The 21,698-nt window shown below is 33.9% G+C and overlaps 1 protein-coding gene across 2 annotated transcripts in view; it reads left to right on the forward strand.

The window, feature by feature from the left end:
- The first annotated feature begins 2,727 nt into the window (after positions 1-2,727).
- The window catches only part of LOC106870402 (serine/threonine-protein kinase Kist), a 35,740-nt gene continuing 16,769 nt past the window's right edge, over positions 2,728-21,698 (forward strand). The window contains exons 1-2 of one of the 2 annotated variants that reach the window (XM_014916453.3): positions 2,728-2,868; positions 21,493-21,664. In XM_014916453.3, coding sequence (XP_014771939.1) covers positions 21,536-21,664 — 129 coding nt within the window. In that variant the 5' untranslated portion in view covers positions 2,728-2,868; positions 21,493-21,535. Of the gene's footprint in view, positions 2,869-16,249; positions 16,385-21,492; positions 21,665-21,698 lie in introns of those variants that run through there. The other variant, XM_014916454.3, reaches the window with a different exon arrangement.

Genomic DNA, 21,698 nt, shown 5'->3' on the forward strand with positions numbered 1-21,698 from the left:
GATTATTTATCAGTCCAACAAAATAATGTTATGTCCTGTAGTAGATTGTCTTTGATTTTGTTGCATATTTAGACATTACATACGTAGGCCGTACCAGAATAAAATAGATTTAAGGTTCGTACTCTTATTCGCATAAGCATTCTTCAGTTGCTCCATATTAAGACAAAATTTAGACATTATTTCGTTTTTGTATTTGGTTTACAAGATTCTTTATGTGAATTTGTGTTGAAACATATTTTATTGTCTGGGGGAAAACATTCTGTTTTAATGCCTTGTTAATTAACACTCACCAGTTCGATTTCTACTCATTTATTTTTTCTAAAATTTTCGTTGCTTCTTGACATTATGATAACGTTAAATTACGGACAGCATTTAGTCATTTTAACGCTAAATTGTGATTTTTTCCCCCTTTTAGCGGCATAATACTTATTACCTCAGTGTCACAGCCATTGGGTTTTATGTTCGGTCCTTATCACATGTATCATTTTCCCTTTGTCATCTGAACTACAGATTCCCAATTTTCTAATAGGCCGAAAAAAATTCATCTATTGATTTAATTTTTTTTTACCTTTTCTTCGACTTTTTAAAATGATTATATGTACGCCAACGTTCTAAATGTGGGTTATGATACCAAGAACAAATTTGTGATCTAGCCTATTTAGATTGTTACAGCATTCCCTGTAACAATTCAAATTGAGTAGCAGGTAGAAAAAAAATCTGGTCCTGATCTCGCCCTTATTATTTATTTATTTTTTTTCCCAAAATATATTTATATAAATAAAAATAAACAGCCTGGGGCGCAGGGACAGAAATCAGGTTTGTGCGTCTCGTTTTTGCAGTCACCCTATATTTTTTTTTACTCTTGAATACGTACATTTACAACTTTTGGCTAATTTTTACTATTACACATGAAATCTCTTAGATCGGTGAATTTTTGGAATAGCCATCAGTACCTCTTGTAGAAGGGAAAGGACAAGAAATTGGATTGTTGTTTCCTTCTGTGAAACATTTTTGTTCTAAAAATGTATTCTTTTTTACATTTTTGCCCCTCCATCATTCCATACCCTTCAACGTTAGACAGAAAATGGCATTAATATCAAATGTGGGTGATAAGGGGAATTCGTGAGGAATGACCTTATTTGAGTGTTAATAGCATCTTAACGACTAAAATTAACTCGTGACATTTGACAACACTAGCGTAGTATCCGTAGAAAAGGACTCGGTTTATTTCTTCCTCCTTTCAGTAATTCTTGATATTTTTGTTCAAGACTTGCTTTATTTTTTGTGTATCATTCTGTCTTCTCTACTGCTCTAATACTTTCTCTTTCACCTCTCTCAGCACAATTACTATTTTCACCTTTCGACTGAAGAAAAAAGAAACTGATGTGTGACTTAACGTTTTATGTATTAAAATGATTTTAAAAAGAGCACTGAAAGATATGCTTTGTGGTGAGGCAGAAATAATTCTTAACCAACTGTGATGAGAAGGGAAATTCTTAAAGTGAATAAAAATTCATCTCAAAAGGAGCAAGGAAGAGAACTCTGAATTTTGAGTTGGTTAAAATGAAAAGGTGATATGTAAAGAGTAATGGGCTTAAACTGGTAACTTTAGTAACCATCCTGACATAACTTCTCCACCACATTGCTATCTGGTCATAGAATGATTTGAAGAGTATATAATTTCGATATGAAAGTAATCTACTGATTAGGTAATTTAAAATAATGACATTAGGGATCACGGAAATGCATTCTAAATGAAGAATATAGAATTATAATCCAAGGTAACATTCCTAATGTCGTAAATCGAAAATACTTGTCACGCAAATTATACTTCTAGTGACCAAAAAAGGTTTATGAAAATGTAGAGATGTAGGAGGAGGTCCTATTTACGTTAATGATTTGCTTAATTTTTTTTTCCCATTACTCTTTGTGGATTTTGATACTGCTTTTTGTCTTTGTCCTTTAAACTTAAGTTTTAGTTTACACGAAATGCATAAGTTTAAAGGGCAGTAAATAGTATTTCACATTGAACACAACTTAGATGTGTATGATTTATCTGACTTATGTTTTTGTCGCACATTTGATTCTAGCTGAGCTATTTCAGCATTTTAAACGTCTTCAGTTATATGTGAACTTCATTTTTTTATACAATTTTCAATCTATTTTTTTACCAAATTTACATGGAAGACATTACTACAAATATGGATCATTCTGTGCGAATTTAGTAAATAAGGCAATGAGATATAGTTTTCAATAAAACAAACTTGATCAGGTTGAATAATGTGGATTGCTTGAGCAACACATCTCAATAACTATGGCTGAAAGTTGAACGCAGAGTTGAAGTGATCTCTGGTGTTAAAAGGGTCAAGACAATGTTACACCTATAAATTACGTCCATTATGCTGTATATCAATTGTTTTGCATTAAAGCTGTTGAGATATCCAAATGAAATGCTGTTTACTAAACAGATACAGTACAAGTAGAAGAATAGAAAGGATGAGCATGACTTGCTGGATCCACTAAGAATGATATCAAAGTAAATTTTCGGACAGTTTAAGAAATCTTATTATTTAATAAGTTTTATTTCAATTCTAAATCAACATGCAAATAATATGAATACAATAAAGAATATGAAATCAATTTGACATCCCGTCTCTTTTTAATTGTTAGTTACATCGAGTTACAGAAGACAAAATTTTGCACTGCCTGTTATCTTAGATGGTCGCATGAATGGCGACTGAACTCCAATTGGAGTGCTCGTACTTGAGTATTCCTTCAGCAGGGGGCAGCTTCATCGAAGAAACTGGCGAATGTTATTTCTATTCCCGGCTTACCTTATCGCACAGCATATATTCTGCATTGACACAGGTAAGGTTCTCTTGTACTACTAAAGTAACTATTTTCATTGCTATTGTTTTGTTCGTTGCTGACCGAAAAATCGATCAAGTGCATCTCGCTTATTTTTTTTTTTCTCTCTCTGACAATTAATATCAAGGATGATGTTTAATAGCATTTAAGGTTTTACAGATAGTTTATTTCTCTATTTGTTTAAATTTATTCATTGTCTCTCTCTTTACCATTCTTGATATGATTTAAAATTCATGATAATTTTGAGAGAATCGATTGCTCGTTTCTATGGCTTGTATAACTTTTTTGAATATTAGTGTGAAAAATAGATTAATGCTTTTAAATTTTTCAAGTATAAAATATCACTTGATATCATCTTCCATTCATTATCACAATTCATTATCATTGTTGTTAATTTGCACAATTCCTTATTGTTGTGACTTGCGCAATTCATTAAATTTGGCTATTTGACAATTTAGTAAACAATCGCTACATTCAAAACCTACAAATAGTTATTGATGGAAACAAGTTTCGCAAAATAAATTAGTTGTATAATACTTGAGACTAATTTCCTATGACTGAAATCATTAGATTTTACTTATCTTAACGCATAAACAGAAAATACTTGTGTGTATCTCGAGGAAGCTTCTATGCGGGTCACCCGTTCTGTTAGAAATAGCAGTCAAATTTCCGTTATGTTCCTTCTTTCATTTTAATGGATGAAAAATAAATACTAATACGATGCTGAATAAAAGGTTGGCTAGCCATAGCTAGAACACTTTTGATCAAAGATTTAATTGATCAACTCTGATCTGGAGTTAAATAACAAAATATTTTAAATGCACTATGCGCCTAAACAAGCTGTAAGATCATACTTTCATTCAAATATTCTATATGAATTTCATATGTGTTTTTGTGTATCTACGTGTGTTGATATTTGTTCTGCTGGGTCTATGAACTATTTCATTGTCAACACTACACTAGAAAGATCCAAATAATGATCCATTTAAATATTTCCTTGCTTGTGGCTTTTTTCCTCTCCTATCAGGATAGACTTCTGAAAGAGTTTATCACTTTCTACTTTGTCTTGAAAGCAACCGTTAGTATCCGAGAGAATACACCGTTACATTTTGGCCATTGAAAGTAGAGAAAATCATTTCTGATTTGTAAGAGAGTGAATGAAAGTGGTATACATATTACAGCTATTATTTTATTTTATTTAGACTACTTACCACAAAATGATTTTTTTTTTTGAAATTTTAATCAGAGATCTGGACTCTCAACACGAAGACCTTGCCGTCGAAACGTCTTGTTTCTGGCAACACCCCAAGCAAGAATTGAACTGTCTTGAAATTGATCTTCAATTAATGCAACAATAGGTTTAATATGTATTAATAATTACTTTTTCACCTCAATAATCTAGTCATTTTGAATAAAACGTTATTCTTCATCATCGTCAACATTATTAGAATACTCATATAGTTTTAAGTGTTTACATGTGAAAAGATGAATGTAAGAGATGTTTGACAATCTAATTCTGCAGTTATAATTTTGTGTTCCAATAAATGTAAAATTTAAATTAATGAAATAACTTATATGCCTATGCTGTTTACATACCACGCCTTCATTATCAACATTATATTTTTTTAAAATCACACAAATATCACATAAAGATTTTTTTTTTACAATTTTACATTTTAATTCAATTTTTAAAAATTATTTAATTTATTTAAATGACATATCTTTAGAACAAAAAAGTGGCAGGGTGTATAATATATATGCTGGTGTGTGCATGTATGTTTGTGTATACACGTGTGTGTGTTGTGAATACTTATACTGTTTACATATCACACCATTATCAACATTATGCTAAAACAAAATACATAGATGTCCAGTAACGCAGATAAATCCTTTTTCTTACTATTTTGTGTTTTGATTTATCTTTTTAAAATTATTCCATGTATTTAAAAATGGTAAACATCTAGAAAAAAAAAGTTGCGCGCGTGTGTAATCGTTTTAACGTCCACTTCTCTATGCTTGCAATGCATCAGACGAAACTTTGAGGCAGATTTACTATGCACGGATGCTCTTTCTATCGCCAATCTTCGCCTGTTTTAAAGCAAGGTAAATAGTTCCTCTAAACAGCCCAGTCATACTTTCGCTGAAGATTGTAAACAATAGTGACACTTTATTTACAATCTTTACAGCCAACGTGTGTCAAGACAAAATTGTTAATGAAATAATTATTTGGTGGGTGTAATAATATCAGTAAGTATTATTAGGAGTGAGTGTAAGTAACTGTTACAGCAATAGCTGAAATAAGACCGGAGGAACTTTCTGTTGGATTGATGTGGAAACAAAAAATTAAATGATGACCAATAGCACGTATGTTGCACTGTCATCTGTAATAATATGTATGTTGCACTGTCATTTGTATAAATACGTCGGATAAAATAAATCAATTTGATACAAGAATACAGAAATAAGTCGAATCTTTCCTATGAAATAGTGATATAACTCAATAAGTTGAATAGTTGATAAAGACTACTGTTCAACCTAAAAGTTTAGAGCAAAAGAATTGTGCGCAAGAGACAGAACGAACTAAAAATTAATGTGAGAGAAATAAATAGATGTTGCGTGTTGTGAATACCTATAGTATTTACGTACCACGCCTTATAAAAGCATACTAAAAAAATATACACAAATATCACATGTTAAAAGATTGCATATGATGAGATCCTATGCAGATCTATTATATTTACAGCCAAAACTTTATCATATCTTATGAATTGCATGTATATGCCAAAATAAAATTTTAAAGTTTGAAGTCATAAATTCTAATACGACAGGATTATGAGAGTACATGGGCTTTCCTTATTCTTGAATGAGATTGTTTGCATTTGGTATTTCATGCCAACCATCGCAAGTTGGTATGAAGATTCCTATTTATTGACTGATATGAGGTCTGAACCACAAGTGAAAACAAAAGTGGCTAAATTCAGCTGGAAAGGCATCGTGTTACAGTGTCCATAGATGTCACATGTTCTCACTCCCACATTCGCATTTATTTAGGTGTGTGTGTGTGTATATATATATATATATATATATATATGTATGTATGTATAAAAATTTAAATTCAGGTGAATATGATACTTAAGTTTAGGCACCAGAATTTAGTACAGTATTATCCATACAATTTCAAAGTAAGGTGATTAAAATCAAAATAAGCAACAAGGATATCCAGAGATAATGCAGTACAATCGTTTCATGCGACTCCAATTAATTGAACAATGTAATCATTATATCAATGTGCTGAGACCCCCTTTGGTCATGACTGACCATGGGATTGCATCTAGAAAGTTACCCTCCCAGGCACAAGTCCGGGCAAGGTTGTTTATGGAACAGTCGCCCATGCATACCGGCCTCCCCTCTCCACGCCACCAGTGTTATCCAAGGGAAAGGCAGAGGCCAATACAGCTTGGCACCTGTGATGTCGCAACTCATTTCTACAGCTGAGTGAAGTGGAGCAATGTGAACTAAAGTGTCCTGGATTCGAACTCACAACCTCACAATCGTAAGCTCGACGCTCTAACCACTGAGCCATGTGCCTTCACACACACACATACACACACACACACACATATATATATGTAGAAAGAGAGACAGAGATAAGATCTGTCCAAATTGGAAGTAGATAATTAGCATAATAGGTGACATGATTGCAGCAACAAGCCTGTAGCAATTCTTGAACTATTATGTGTTTCTTCCAGTTTTTGTCTAAATTTCACTCACAAAGCATTGTGGATATGATAGAACAGTGTTTCCCAATCTAGGGCTATAGCAGAGTTCAATGGGGGCCCACAGAAAAATTTGGAATTTGGAAGGGATAGGGTGGGGGGACAAGGCTCAATGAAGTGGGCCACATGACTACTGCATTTCTTAAAATTTACTATTATTATCTTCAATTTTTTAAAGTTAACACACAAAAGCACATATAATACATTTTCTATATCTTAATTTCTGTTATGACAGACAAAGAAAGGGAATGGGATTCATTTGACAGTTCAATAATTATTATTGATGAATAAATAAGTTGGTATTGGGAAGTTCTGTATGAAATAAATATGTTACAGCTTCGAAATTCATACATCCATGACAATCTCTTAGGATGATTGTTGCGTTACTTGAATGATGGGACAGTGTTATGTTTCTGAGTGGTAAGCAGCTTGATAAATTGTAGTGGCCAAATGTGGCATATTCAAAATTTTTGCTGCCAAATGTGGCATATTTTGAGTAATAAGGAGACTGCCTCGTTGACAAATGACAGGGACCTTCTCGTTGTGGCTGGCAAATTCAATGTTGGACTACATGCAGGGGGCTTTCATTGTGTACAAGGAGGCTATGGTTTTGCTTCCTGCAATGAGGAGGGAACCAGGCTACTGGAGTTATGCAAATGATCTTATGGTTTGTAATACTAACTTCAGGAAGCCTACCAGTCACCTATTCACGTACCAATCTGGTAGACACACTAGTCAAATTGACCACATTTTCACCAGGAAACAAGAAAGATGGCTACTTATAAATGCCAAAAACTTTCCAGGTGAAGAATACACCCCACAACATAGATTAGTAGTTAGTGACTTCAGGATCAGGGCTAAATGGATGCCCAAAAGACGACCATCATGAAGAAAAAGGGTCTGGAAGATTGAGGATCCTGCGAATGGATAGAGATTTAGAGACATATTACTTGAAGCTTTTGACAAAATAGAAGGGGATATAGCATCACATGATGTGAGAGACAACTGAAGGTTTCTACAAGACAACCTGTTGAGGGCTACTGACCAGATCTGTGGATGGTGCAAAGTCCCCTCTCGACCCAAGATAACATGGTGGTGGAACAGTGTAGTTGGCAGGGCCATTAGGGAAAGGAAACAGGCATGGAAGAATGGTGGTAGCAGGGAATTGTATCAGACTGCCAGAAGGGAAGCTAGGAGACAGGTTTATTTAGCCAGAGGGAAAGCAGATAAGAAAATATTTGCCAATGTTCTGCATTGTGAGGACCAAAGACTTGAGGTATTTCGTGTTGCAAGACTGTATGAGAGAGAATCGTGATGTCATGGGAGAGAATTGTGACCGCATGGATGCTGGCTCACTTGCATTTAATGAAGCTGCAAGGAGAGAGTCTTGGAGATGTCACTATGAAAGGTTGCTAAATGAAGAGAATGAATGGGAGAAAAAGAGTCTGCCAAATGTCGACCCAACAGAGGGACCAGCTATCCAAATTGACAGTACCTTGGTAGATAAAGCTATTAAGAGTATGCAAACAAGGTAAGCCCCCTCCCTGTCCATCAGGAATCACTGCAGAGAAGCTTGAAATATCTGGCGGTGTCAGCTATAGTCTAGTCACCCGCATAGTCAATCAGGTGATACATGAAGGAGTCATACCCAGTGGCTGGTGTAGCAGCACCATAGTCAACTGCTACAAAGGTAAAGGTGATGCATTAGATACAAATAATTACAGAGGTATTGAGTTATTGGAGCAGGTAATGAATGTCACAGAGAGGGTCATAGCCCAACTAATTAGGGAGAGAGTCAGTCTAGGCGAGATGCAGTTAGGGATTGTGCCAGGGAAAAGCACCACTGATGCTATATTTCTGATAAGATAGCTTCAGGAGAAATACTTAGCCAATGATAAACCTCTGTACCTAGCAATTAAATTAGAGACTCACTTCTGAACCTGGTCAAAGAGATCTGAGTGGCCAGATGGTGCACCTGCCCGAATATGACATAGTATTCCATACAAGGATGTATTATGATCTTTTAAAGATACAAAATGACCTCTGCTCTATACAGTGATCCCTCTTTATGGGAAGCAGACCTACAAATTGTCTGCATGTAGGAACCCTAAGAAAGATCAGGTGAGATATTAAGACTAAGCAATTTCAAAGACTTTCTTCTAGTGGTTTGACTATGTTACCATTTGATATTTCAGACCTATAACTCCTGTAAATGGGAAGTAGATAGGGTTTCTGCTTCCTACTGAAAGACATGAGTTTGGTCTCATAAGAATTTGTCTGAGAATTATAGTGCAATGAAGAATTCCAGGTAGAGGTCCACTAAGGATCAGTCCTCAGCTCCCTCTTATTCATCATAGTTCTGCAGTCAATAAGCATGGAAAATGGATGTTAAATAATGATGATGATGACATTCGAAAGACCCAACATTACAACAGATTACAGTTGATGTACACATAATAAAAATATGTTCTAACACCACACATTCTCTCAATAGAAAGAATGAATAGAGTAACAACACACTCATAACCATCACCACCACAGTAATACAAGAAAGTGAATACAATAAAGTTAGTCTACACATATACACACACATTTTTATGTTGGTACCAATAAAAAGAAGCCAAAAAATGGCAAAGGGGAAAATAAAACAGTAAACTGACAACAATATACTTTTGTAAAGCAAATAGAGAATTTGCACTCATTGTGTAATAAAATTTCTGACAACACAGCTAAGACTGAAGTGAATCACAACCCATGTGTGTGTTTATTGGCAGCTGATCATCTAGTTCTTGTGGTACAATTGGTCAATTTCGAGAAAAAATTCTAAGCATGGAAACAAAACCAAGAATTGAAGGGCCATAAAATAAACTCAGAAAAAACTGAAGTTTTAGTAAGCAGTGAAGTATACAGGATTCTGTTAAGTTAGAAACTCCACTGTGCCTAGGGTACACAGTGGGTGCACAAGTGCTGTAGTGGGATCACAGGCGGGGAAGAAAAAAAAACAGCTTTCATATGTAGCAGGTGTACTGAGGCATTAAACATGAAGAACAACCAAGAAATAGTGAATAGTTTCTGTTACTTAGGTGACTTAATTAGCAGTAGGGATAGGTGTTCTGAAAGCATAATAACCAGAGTAGGAACAGATTGGTAAAAGTTTAGGAAGCTATTACCTCTGCTGGTAACAATGGATCTTTCCCTTACAGTGAAGGGCAGATTATATGATACTTCGGCACAGTGGCTGATGCTGCATGGTTGTAAAATGTAGACTTTGAATGCAGAGGTTTTGCAATAAGAGAAGACTATTTGTACATGTCTATGATGCATATGGATGACAACATTAAGATATAAAAATGTGTAGAACACTCATATATAAACACACACACATACACATCATGAGTTTGTTGTATATAGTGCTCAGGCACACTACAACTCATTCGAAAAAATTAAAAGATGGGCCAGAATACAGTCATATAAGTCAAGTAATAAAAGATAGAAGCACAATAAAACACGAAGTCAGAAAAGTGAACAGTATAACAGTTATAAAGAGATAAAGGTGCATAGTCGTGTTAGTGGATTTTGTGAAGCATGGAATATTTTAGGGTTGCAGTGTCCTTACAACTAATAACTGATGTAAATATTTCCAATGTTGCAACAGTTTTGAACATGTGAGTATGTTTCTGAAAGACATGGGTATTGTGCTATTTTTTGAGCTTATAAGCTTGTCCATGAGTGGTAAAGGTATTGAATTCAAAATGAGGTCCAAGTTTTTAGGAAATATGGTGGATAATTTTGTGGGCTTTTATCAAGTTTGTTGATAGACACTGAAAACTTTAGTTTTAAAATTATCTCTACAGATATTCTATAGAAATTAGAGCCAGCACTGATTTGTTACGATGTTTCATATACAAATACATCTATGTAAACAATGCAATTGAAGATAAAAAAAAGGTAATGGGTGTATATGCATATATCAGTTCTTGCTTCTTCAGCACTATGAATACATTGTTTAAACAGCCACCAAATATAGTGGTGTAACATTATTGGTTATACTTATTTTACATACTAAACACATTCCCAGAGAAGCATTGTGACAAAAAGTATTCATCTGGTTGCACACCTCTGGACAGTTTCCAGCAGATCAATATTCTTAGCAAGATGGAAGTTCCAGGCTGGAGATACAAACTAAGTGTGGACATGTCGTGGCCATAAATAGCTGATGTGTGACTGATGGAGGTATTACTAAGTGATGCTAAGATATGTTTGGCCTTTTTAACTATTTTAAAAGTGTGTTTCGTCCATCATAGATATTTGTTGGCAATAATGTCTAGCTTGTGTTTATCAGCAGATTTCTTAAGGCTGGTGTTGTGAAGAGAGTAGGTAAATTCCAGATATTGCCACCCAAAGTGTTTAATGATGTACTTGTCTACAGCCAGTTTGAGTTGCCTGTCAGCAACCCATTGCTACATTGTGTCCAGGTCAGATTGCAAGAAACGTCCATAGTGTTTAGGATACAGTCTTTATCTCAAGGTACTGCTTAATGTTGTATGCATATTTTAATGCAGTAACATGCTTCAAGTTGGCATTTATTTCATTAATGTATGCAACAAATAACAGGGAATCAAGAATGTCCCTGCAGGGTGCCAGATGTCATTACATAAAGTGCACAATATTGTCTTAGTATTGTAACTACTTCTTTTTGATTGAGAATGAAGGGTTTCCACCAGAGAGTGAAGAACTTCAACCAGGTATATAAATTTACTTTGATGCCCATGACTGAGAGCTTCATCATAAGTAATCTGTGTGGCATAGAATTAAAGGCTTTGGCAACGTCAAGAAAATGTTCACTTAGGATCTGCTATCTGAGATTCAGGTGAGGTCTCCAAGAAATTTAATGAAATGGCCACAGCAGCTGGATAAATCCAAATTATCATGGTTGGATAAGGTTATTAGAGTCAAGTACAGCAGTTTGTTGATATAGCTTGTGGAATCGACAAAATAGTAATTGACAGGGGATGTACAGTCACTCTTTTTGAACTGGGGAATAAAGTTGGTGTAGTGGAAAGAGCTCACAGTTTTTGAGAAGCGGATAAGTAACATCAGGACTGGGAGAGGTATAGTTGCACCATATGCTTGAGTGGGTGGGTATTGCAGCATTGCAGGAGTAAATGCAACAGATGTTATGGAATTTGGTGTAAGTAGCATTGAAGATGGTACATATGGATTTTCAACAGTAAAATTATTAGCATAGCATTAAGCAATAAGGTCTGCATACTTTTTGAGATCATCAGTAATCTCTGGTGTAGGGATTGTGAAGAGAACCAACTGGAGAGTGAAGCATTTGTTTCAAACACACACACATATGATCACCTACTCATCTCTCCATCTGTTTAAAATCGATCACCTCAACCCTTGTTCCTGATTATATTCGTCCCACCCATTTCTCATCTCTAACCACCTCTCACTTTCCCCCATACACCCTTGTAACCTCTACCCTGCAATACTCTTTGTTCTTCAATCCCATCTCGCGTCTCTTCACTTTGTACCTTGAGGGTTCATCCTAATACCTCATCACTGTTTCAGTACCTCTCTTTCCATCTCCACCCTAGTTACTCCCACCCAGTGAATAGTCATGTAGCTTTTCAGTAACAAGAAGCCTGTTCTGTTCTTTTATACCTTAACCTGTAATATCCTAGGATAAAGCTGCCTCCCTTTCTATTGCAATCCCACTTATATATAGATATATAGATATATACCTAATTTCAGTAGTAAGCCTAATTGCAGACTGTTAGACTTAGCGAAGATGGAAATCAGTTTAGTAGGCAAAAAAATACTAAGGAGTACTAATACCAGAATTAGATTACTCTGCTACAGTAATAGGATAATTCCAGCACTGTATTAGATTGGTTTAAGACTTTAAAGGATAAACATAAGGCCAGGTTTACAGAGTTTGATATTGATTTTTATTCCTCAACAACGAGATTGCTGCTTGATAAGGTGATTTAGTTTGCATAAACATATCTTGATATAGACTAAATATACCTGGACTTTATCATGCATGTGAAAAAATCATTTCTAGTTAGTAGACATGAGTTGTTTGATGTATCAATGGAATCATAGGACAGTGCAGAGATCTGCTGGATGGAGTGAAGGGGATGAAGCACAGACCCCCTACTGAAGAGGGAGCGCTCTGCCTCAGAGAGGGGAAGATCTGGAGGCATGGTAACAACAGAGTGAAGTGGAGAAGAGGTGGATGGGAATGAAGTAAGAGGGGTGGATAGGATAGAAGTAGGTGGGGATGGTGGGAGGGGATAGGAGTATGTATGTGGGGGTTTGGAGGGACAGGGGGTTGGGGGAGTTGGGGTTGTGGCATTGAGTGTGATGGAATGGAGGAGTGAGTGGAGTTTATGTTGTTTGGTGTGAGTGAGAAATTGATGAAAGATGATTTAAATGAGTTATGTAACGTAACGTAGTGTTTGCATGGGAGGGCAACTGAGAGGAGAAGAAGATGGAAAAAGCAAGATGGAACTGCAAAAGTAGAAATCTAATCTACTGCATCAAATGCCCTAATTGTGAAGAACTGTATGTTGGCCAGACAGGTAATGCACTATCGGAATGCTCACGTGTGCATCAACAACAGATTAAAAACCCAGAGGTCCGCCAAATACCACTGAGTAACCATCTGGCAACATGTGGTCGTGAAACTTTTATGATATTTCCATTCCATAAACTTTATAACCAGAATGAAATTGAGAGAAAACGCAAAGAAAAGGACTTTATTAAGAAATTCAAACCCACTCTTAACAAACAATGATTAAATTAATCTTACTTAGGGTTTAAAAATTTTATCCCTATAACTAAAACACAAAAAATCTCTCAAATGTCATCATTTCTAAAAATAAACTTGGCATCATCTCTAAAAATAGCCAAACACCTACTGCTGCTGTCCAAAGAAATGTGTATAAAAGACAAAAGAACAGCCAGTCAATTACAGTACATGTCAGACTGCCATGAGGCAGGAAAGTACACTAGTCCTTATATATTTAATACTTAATATTTCATATATTCAATAAGACATTCAATACTTCATTTCATTTTACTATTTATATTATATATTCCATATTCTATATCCCACATTAATTTTATAAGAATATAAATAAAACATAAAAAACAGACAGAGTTGAAACTCTTTTAAATAATATATTCCTCTATACACGATCATACAAAACCCTTTTTTATATTTTTTAAATTTTTATTCATATATATATATATATATATATATATATATATATTACTTGTAAGGAGTAGCTGTGTCTTAAGAAGCTTGCTTCTCAACCATGTGGTTCCAGATTCAGTTCCACTGCATGGCACCTTGGGCAAGTGTCTTATGCAATAGACTCAGGCTGACGAAAGCATTGTGAGTGGATTAGGTATAAGAAAAACTGGAAGAAATCTGTAATATATGTATATATATATATAGGCACAGGAGTGGCTGTGTGGTAAGTGTCTTGTTTATGAACCACATGATTCCTGGTTCAGTCCCACTGCATGGCACCTTGTGAGTGGTTTTGGTAGATGGTAACTGAAAGAAGCCATCGGTTGTTGCCAGTGCTGCCTGACTGGCTCCCTTGCAGGTAGAACATAAAATCACCTTTTGAGCGTGGTCATTGCCAGAACCGCCGGACTGGCCTTTGTGCCAGTGGCACGTAAAAAGCACCCACTACATTCTCGGTGTGGTTGTTGTTAGGAGGGGCATCCAGCTGTAGAAACATTGCCGGATTAGATTGAACCTGGTGCAGCCTCTGGCTCACCAGTCCTCTGTCAAACCATCCAACCCATGCCGGCATGGAAAGCGGACGTTAAACGATGATGATGAGGATGATGATGATGATATGTATGTGTGTGTATATGTTGTGTGTCTGTGGTTATCCCCCACAACATCGCTTGACAACTGATGCTGGTGTATTTACGTCCCCATAACTTAGCAGTTCGGCAAAAGAGACCGATAGAGTAAGTCCTTGGGTCGATTCACTTGACTTAAGTCAGTGCTCCAGTATGGCCACAGTCAAATGGCTGAAACAAATAAAAGAATATATATATATATATGTATGTATGTATATATATATATATATATATAATACAAAGAATATATATACATGTATACACACATATATGTACATACTTACATCTACATGTGTATATACATGCATATCAGGGTACAGGACGTTAGAACAATAAACTACAGACAACGGAACGAACACATAGGAAAACGGAAAGCCCCTTGGAATATCCCTTCATCAGCTGTCTCTATTCTATCTAGACGTTTCACTGTCCATTTTTTCCTGTCTTGGTTTGTGTTTGCCACCTTGGAATCCTCTGTGTAGTTGGTTGATCCACTACTCAGGAAGAGACTATTCTAGAGTACGTCAACTGTCTGGTCTTCGAAACGTCTAGATAGAATAGAGACAGCTGATGAAGGGATATTCCAAGGGGCTTTCCGTTTTCCTATGTGTTCGTTCCGTTGTCTGTAGTTTATTGTTCTAACGTCCTGTACCCTGATATGCATGTATATACACATGTAGATGTAAGTATGTACATATATGTGTGTATACATGTATATATATTCTTTGTATTATTACATTATTGAACGCACACGTCCTATTTTACAAGTAAGTCTACTATATATATATATATATATACATACATACATATGTATATATATATATATATATATATATATATATATATATATACATATATATATATATATATATATCATCGTCATCATCATCAGTCTGTGTTTGTACCCACCCCTATCACTTGGCAACTGATGCTGGTTTACATCCCCATAACTTAGCAGTTCGACAAAAAAGACTGACAGTATAAGTTCTAGGCTTACAAAGAGTAAGTCCTGGGGTTGATTTATTCAATTAAAAGCAGTGCTCCAGCATGGCTGCTGTCAAATGACTGAAACAAATAAAAGAATATATATATTTATGTGTGTGTGTGTGTATATAAATTGTATATTTATAATATATATTTTATTTATATATAGATATATCTGTGTGTGTGTGTGTATATATAATTTTTCATAGAAAACCATGTAATCGTTACCAATATAGCAGGAGATTTCACCGCAAAAATGTCTAAATTAGACTCCTTAGGGATCGTTCTCCTTGTTTATATATCCAAAGTTTTAAATTTAAATTTAAAACTTTGGATATATACACACACACACACACGAGAGAGAGAGAGAGAGAGAGAGAGAGAGTTGTGAGACTTTATGAGAAAATACAAAGATGAAGCATTGCAGTGGAACTTTTGATCTCAGAAGATACTTGTTTTTCTGAGTTTATATAGGAATGGAATGAATCACAAATTCCAATAGCCTTGTTTCCCTTATTCTCTATTCCTCCTCATCCTTCATTTACATGCTTTTCTTTTATCCCTTATATTTCTGACTCAAAGGGGCCTTATCTAAATAGTTTGGTATGCTGCATACCATGGATATTGTTGAATGAGTCATAACATGAACTTGCTTGCTATGCAGTTGATTGTAATCATTTCCCAGGAATTCTTTTACTTGAAGTATTTAACGATTTATTGAGGCACCTTATTAAAATAAGGGAACAAATGTCCATTATTTATTAAGGATAGACTGGATGCTACTTATAAGTTGCCCTGATAATTGCTGCAACTGAAGTTGTCTTAGGATTGGGATATTCAACTTTTTAAGAAAAAAGGTAAATATTTATTTGAAATCCTCATGTATAAAATATTTCATTTATGCCAAATACTTTACTTGTTGATATAGTGATGCTTATTGAGTCTGTTCTTCCAAATGTGCATTTAATTCCATTTATTTAATTTTGTATTATACTTCTTAAGAGTATTATTTCTGAATGATTGGTTATTTAGCAGTTTTAGATTTCAGAATAGCATAGTTTTCAGTCTCCTAGCAGTTACACTTAAAGACAAAAGATTCCAACAGGGAAATATATATACTTTTATTGAACTGCTAGAAATAGCAGCCGAAACTCTCTCAACTCACATCCTATCACCTTAAATGAACATATTGCAAAATATAGTCAAGGATATACAAATGGATGGGTTGGGATGGTCACAACTGGAATGACTCCAACAATAGGTTTACTCAATCTTGGTTACATTAGAACTACATACCAACAACTTAATGTTTTATCTAAAGAAATTTCATTTAAAAAGATTAATTATAGAATTTTTATTGTTAATAATGTAGACTATTAATTTTTTAGATAATAAATAAATAAAAGACCAAAATTATTGAAATATTTTTACAGTAACATTTGTTTATCTGTATTTTAATTCCCGATAAATGTTTATCTCCCTATGTTATATAAAAACATAACTTTTGTTAATTTTATATTTTATTCTAATTTAAGATAAATTATTATTTTTACAAACATAGCATCTTTATTAATATATCAGAATTCAATAAATAAGCAGGCTTTGCTTGAAGTTTAACATTTTTGTTACCAACTTGAGACCAACCCTAGTTCTATTTCACATTTTATAATTTAAAATGATTTAAATTAAGACCTTCCATCAAAAGTTAATGTTAATTTATGTTCTAAATATCAGTTCCATAATGACAAAGTTATTTTTAAAAATTATTCATTAATTTCGAAATTAATTGAAGCAAAGTCAATATATTTCAATAGATATGGTAAGAAAAATGGTTAAAGATGACAATGCAAGACAATATTAGGTTTATTAAAAATATATTTGTTTAAAATATTCAATGAATGAAATCAATCAAGAGAAGGGAAGATGCACTTTTTTATTTTTAAATCTATCAAAAAAAAAAAAAAAAAATTGCCCTGCATGTGGCTGTATTACGGAACAGGTACTGAAGACTGTAGGCTAGGGAGTTGGATAAGCTGTTCAGCACAGAAATTGTTATTCATAATAAAATATAGAAAATTAGTCAAATTATCAAAGACTTTTAGCTCAAATTTATGGAAAATTGCATATAGTGCATCAGCAGTTTTGTGGAGAGGACACATCATCTCTGTACTTTCTTCTCCATTATATAATATCCCCACCTGATATATGTCTTATATTATTTAATGACTGTGTTACCTTTAAGAAATGCTTGTTACCGAAATGAAAAATGCTCCTAGAAAAATGAAAGGTGTGTTAATGAACTTTGCTCCACCTGTCAGTTATTAGTGTTGAATGGCTGGCAACAAAACCATAGCAACATCCTGATAGCCAGTTGCAGGAACACCAAACATCGCCACCAGGAATACACATTACATATCCTGGATGGCAACTTTCCTGACCAAAATATTAACAGTTATACAGATAATCTGAAAGAAGATGAAGTTGAGATAAGATACTCCTAAAATGTATTTTATTTATAAATTTCCCACAGAGTTCAAACCCATGGCAAAAAAACCAAAAAGGCATGGTATAACATTAAATTTAAGTTACATGTTGCAGTATATGCCAAGTAACATGGCAATAGGGCAGTTGCTTTGGTCTGCCACCAACTAATAAAAATGGTAAGTACTTGGAGGAGCCAAAAAAATCAACTGAAAACTACTAGATATAACAAACACTGTCTTTATAGGGAAATTGAAAGTGGCCTGAATTAGAAGCATTAAAAACATAGGTGTTTGACTGTAGAAACTTTTGCTTTTCAGTATCCATTAAAATAATTATGCACCATTCAAAACTTATAGAAATGGACAGAGATATCAATGATTTTTAGAGTGTCAGCATAATGCAGTTTCAAATTTATAAGGAAAAATAACCTTTGTATGAAGATTAGAACAAGAATATAAGATAAAATAATTAAGGTTTCTCAAGTGTGTGATTAAAGCAATAAAAGTTAATTTTGAACTTTCACAGACATGGATGAAATATCATTGTTATTTGATGTATCATCAAACGAGACCGAAGAATCTTAGGGTGCTACATTTGTGATTAAGACACACTAACACAGTTACATTAGTATGCCACACTGATGGCACAAAACTATCACTGTTCTTAATTTCTAAAAGAAACACAATGCCTAAAGAAAGAGTATCCAATGACACTTATGTTCATGTCTATCCAAAAAGCTGGATTCATGGGGAAGGAATGAAACTGTTGTTTGATCAGGCATTCTAATGGGCTATTAAAGAAACCTGCCAAATTAGTTTAGGACCAACTGAGCATGGTAAGAGGAATGTTGAAGAATGGAAGATCCAGTTAATTATAATTTCTTGAGACTTAACCACTCACTTACAGCTTTTAGGTGTTTCGACTGACAAACCATTTAGGATGAGTGGAGCATGTGGACGCAGTCTTCAGATTTTGAAGTGATACCAACAGGGTGAAGGAAGAGGCCTTTACTACACTGGTCTGTGACTGGGTACAAAGTTCATGGAATGTTGTAAAGGAAGAGGTAGTTGTGACATCATATCAAAAATGTGGCATAAGTAACAACCTTGATGGTTCTGTGAAGGATCTATTCTTTGAAATAGTTATTGATGAGCCAGTTCCTATTGCAGAGAGTTTCAGTATTGGAGAAAGTAAGGATATGGATGCCTACAGTGAAAATGAGATTTCAAGGTTTGAGGATGCTGATTTACCTTATAAAGATGATTATTTTCTAGGTTTTGCGAATGATTAAATAAACTTTTAAGATATATTTTACTTGTTTCAGTCATTAGACTGTGACCATGTATAATAGTCTTTGCTATGAAAATTAGTAATAAGATAGGCAGTAGCATACAATGATAGAGTATGCCAAAAAAATTTTCAGCTGATTAGGATCCACTACTATTTTCTTTATATATATATCTACATTTTTTCTATTATTTATTGAGGAAGTTACAAACATTTAAGCATAAGACAAAACTTCTATAATTTTTTTAAAAAGAGACTGTTTTTATCGAAAGGCTATAAAAGTAAAAGGATGTAAAAAATAAACTATAAAAATACTATAAAACGAAATTGGGAACGTCTTTCTTTACCAGTTCAAAAAAATCTAAAGTAAATTAAATTTAAAACCAAAAGATTAAGCATCTAAAGTAATTTATCAAATGACTATGACTAAAGAAATATACTTAATTAGTTATATATCCTTTCCTTTAACATGAATGCTTCATTCAATTAATTAATTGAATAAAATTATGATAAAAAGTCCCTAAAGTAATAAAATATTTTTCTATGAATAGAAAGAAAAATTATCCTAATATTACCTCATCTTTAAGATATGACTATTGCTGAAAAGAAGATGAGGAAAGTGGAGATGAAGAGTTGATATACAAAACCTTTAGTTCCAACTACAACTCATCGATTTATGACATCATGAGTTCTGGCCCCCACCGTTCTATTTGTTATTAGTTTCATCATTATATTTCTTACATTGATTGAAAGCACACAACACATATGGCTACTGTGAATCATCAGCTGACTTTTTAATACCCCACATTTTTAAAGTTTGTGTTCAAAGACTATAGCTATGCCATTTTGGTTTTTTATTCATTTTTATCAAAGAAGTTACATACACTTATGCTCAAGGCAAAACATATAAAATCTTTTTTTTAAAAAAAGGTTGATTTTACCAAAAAGCTATGAAAGTAAAGAGAACATAAAATAAATAAACAAAAAAAAAATACTATGAAAGAAAATCAGGAATATCTTTGTTTAGTAGTTAAAAAATGTGAAGTACATTAAAGCAAAAACTAAAAGACTGAACATCTTAAGCAGCATTTTAATAGAAACAAAGTCAATTAAATACTCAACCTTTCCTTTTCAAGATTAAAGCATTGCTTGGTTAATTAATTTACATAAATGCAACATGAAAAATTACACTAACTTTTTTGTTATATTTCTGTTGAAATTCAGTTTCAGTTAATTTTTAAGATAATGAAGAATTTAGTAAAATAAATTTGTTATTATTAAGTTGGTGTTTGGAATATAAATGAACACGAAGGAGCAATCTCAGGCAAGTTGATATCAATGGCGGTTATATGAAATAAATATTATAATTGATAAGTTTATTCTTACAAAATTTTTTGAAAAACTATTGTATCTAGAGAACTGGAGTTACATCAAAATCCAAAATTTACTAACATCTTGTTCTTAGAAACAGTATTGCTTCTACCAGGTTCTCTTTCATAGAAACCCTTCTGAAATTGGTAATTTTAATGCATTATGTCACAATTTACATTTAATCAGTAAATTGCACACACTGTATTGCTAACATAACAGATTTGGCAGTTATGAATTTCATTATCTTTTAAACCTAAACGAATAATATTTAACATGAATTTCCTATCCAAGTATATAAAAAGTTAGGCTACTACCAACTATCTACAGCCACAGCTAAGAGGCCTCCATCAATTCATTTTTCTAAGTTTTATAATCTGGTACACAAACTAAAACTATAAGACACAACTAAATTACAAAAAGCATGCAACAGCAACAAATAATGAAAAAGAGCCTGGTGTTGCCATCCGGTTTCACCAGTCCTCAGTCAAATCGTCCAACCCATGCTAGCATGGAAAGCAGATGTTAAACGATGATGATGATGGTAAGTGTATGATTTAGATTACCATATTTGATTGCATATAAGACTCTTCTCCTTTTCCAAAAAGTTGCCTCAAAAAATCATCCTAGGTCCTATATGCAGAGTTGGGTCCCATAAGCTTTAATGCACTTAAAACATTTTCTCCTGAAATTGTGAGGTATCTTCAATGCTATCAAATACGATAATTTGCTTTTCTTTTTTGGAAAATGTTCAACTTTTATTTTTTCTGTTTTAAAACTCAAATTTGTTTTTGTGATTTTTAAAAAAAATTTTCAAATTTAATAGCGATCAACTGTTCCATTTATCTTGCGGCAACTTTTGGTGGCTGATGTCTCATATTGATACTGGTGATATCATCAATGGATCCAAAGGCCAGAGATGGAAGTTGCTACAACAGCTGGGGCTAGGAAAATGCTGCAATGTTTATAAAGCCGTTCTTCTAGATGGAGATTGTCAGGTACCTTATCCCTATTGGCGAAATCATATCTTTT

Source organism: Octopus bimaculoides, chromosome 1, assembly GCF_046866305.1.
Source record: "Octopus bimaculoides isolate indiv1 chromosome 1, ASM4686630v1, whole genome shotgun sequence".
Taxonomy (NCBI): Eukaryota; Metazoa; Mollusca; class Cephalopoda; order Octopoda; family Octopodidae; genus Octopus; species Octopus bimaculoides.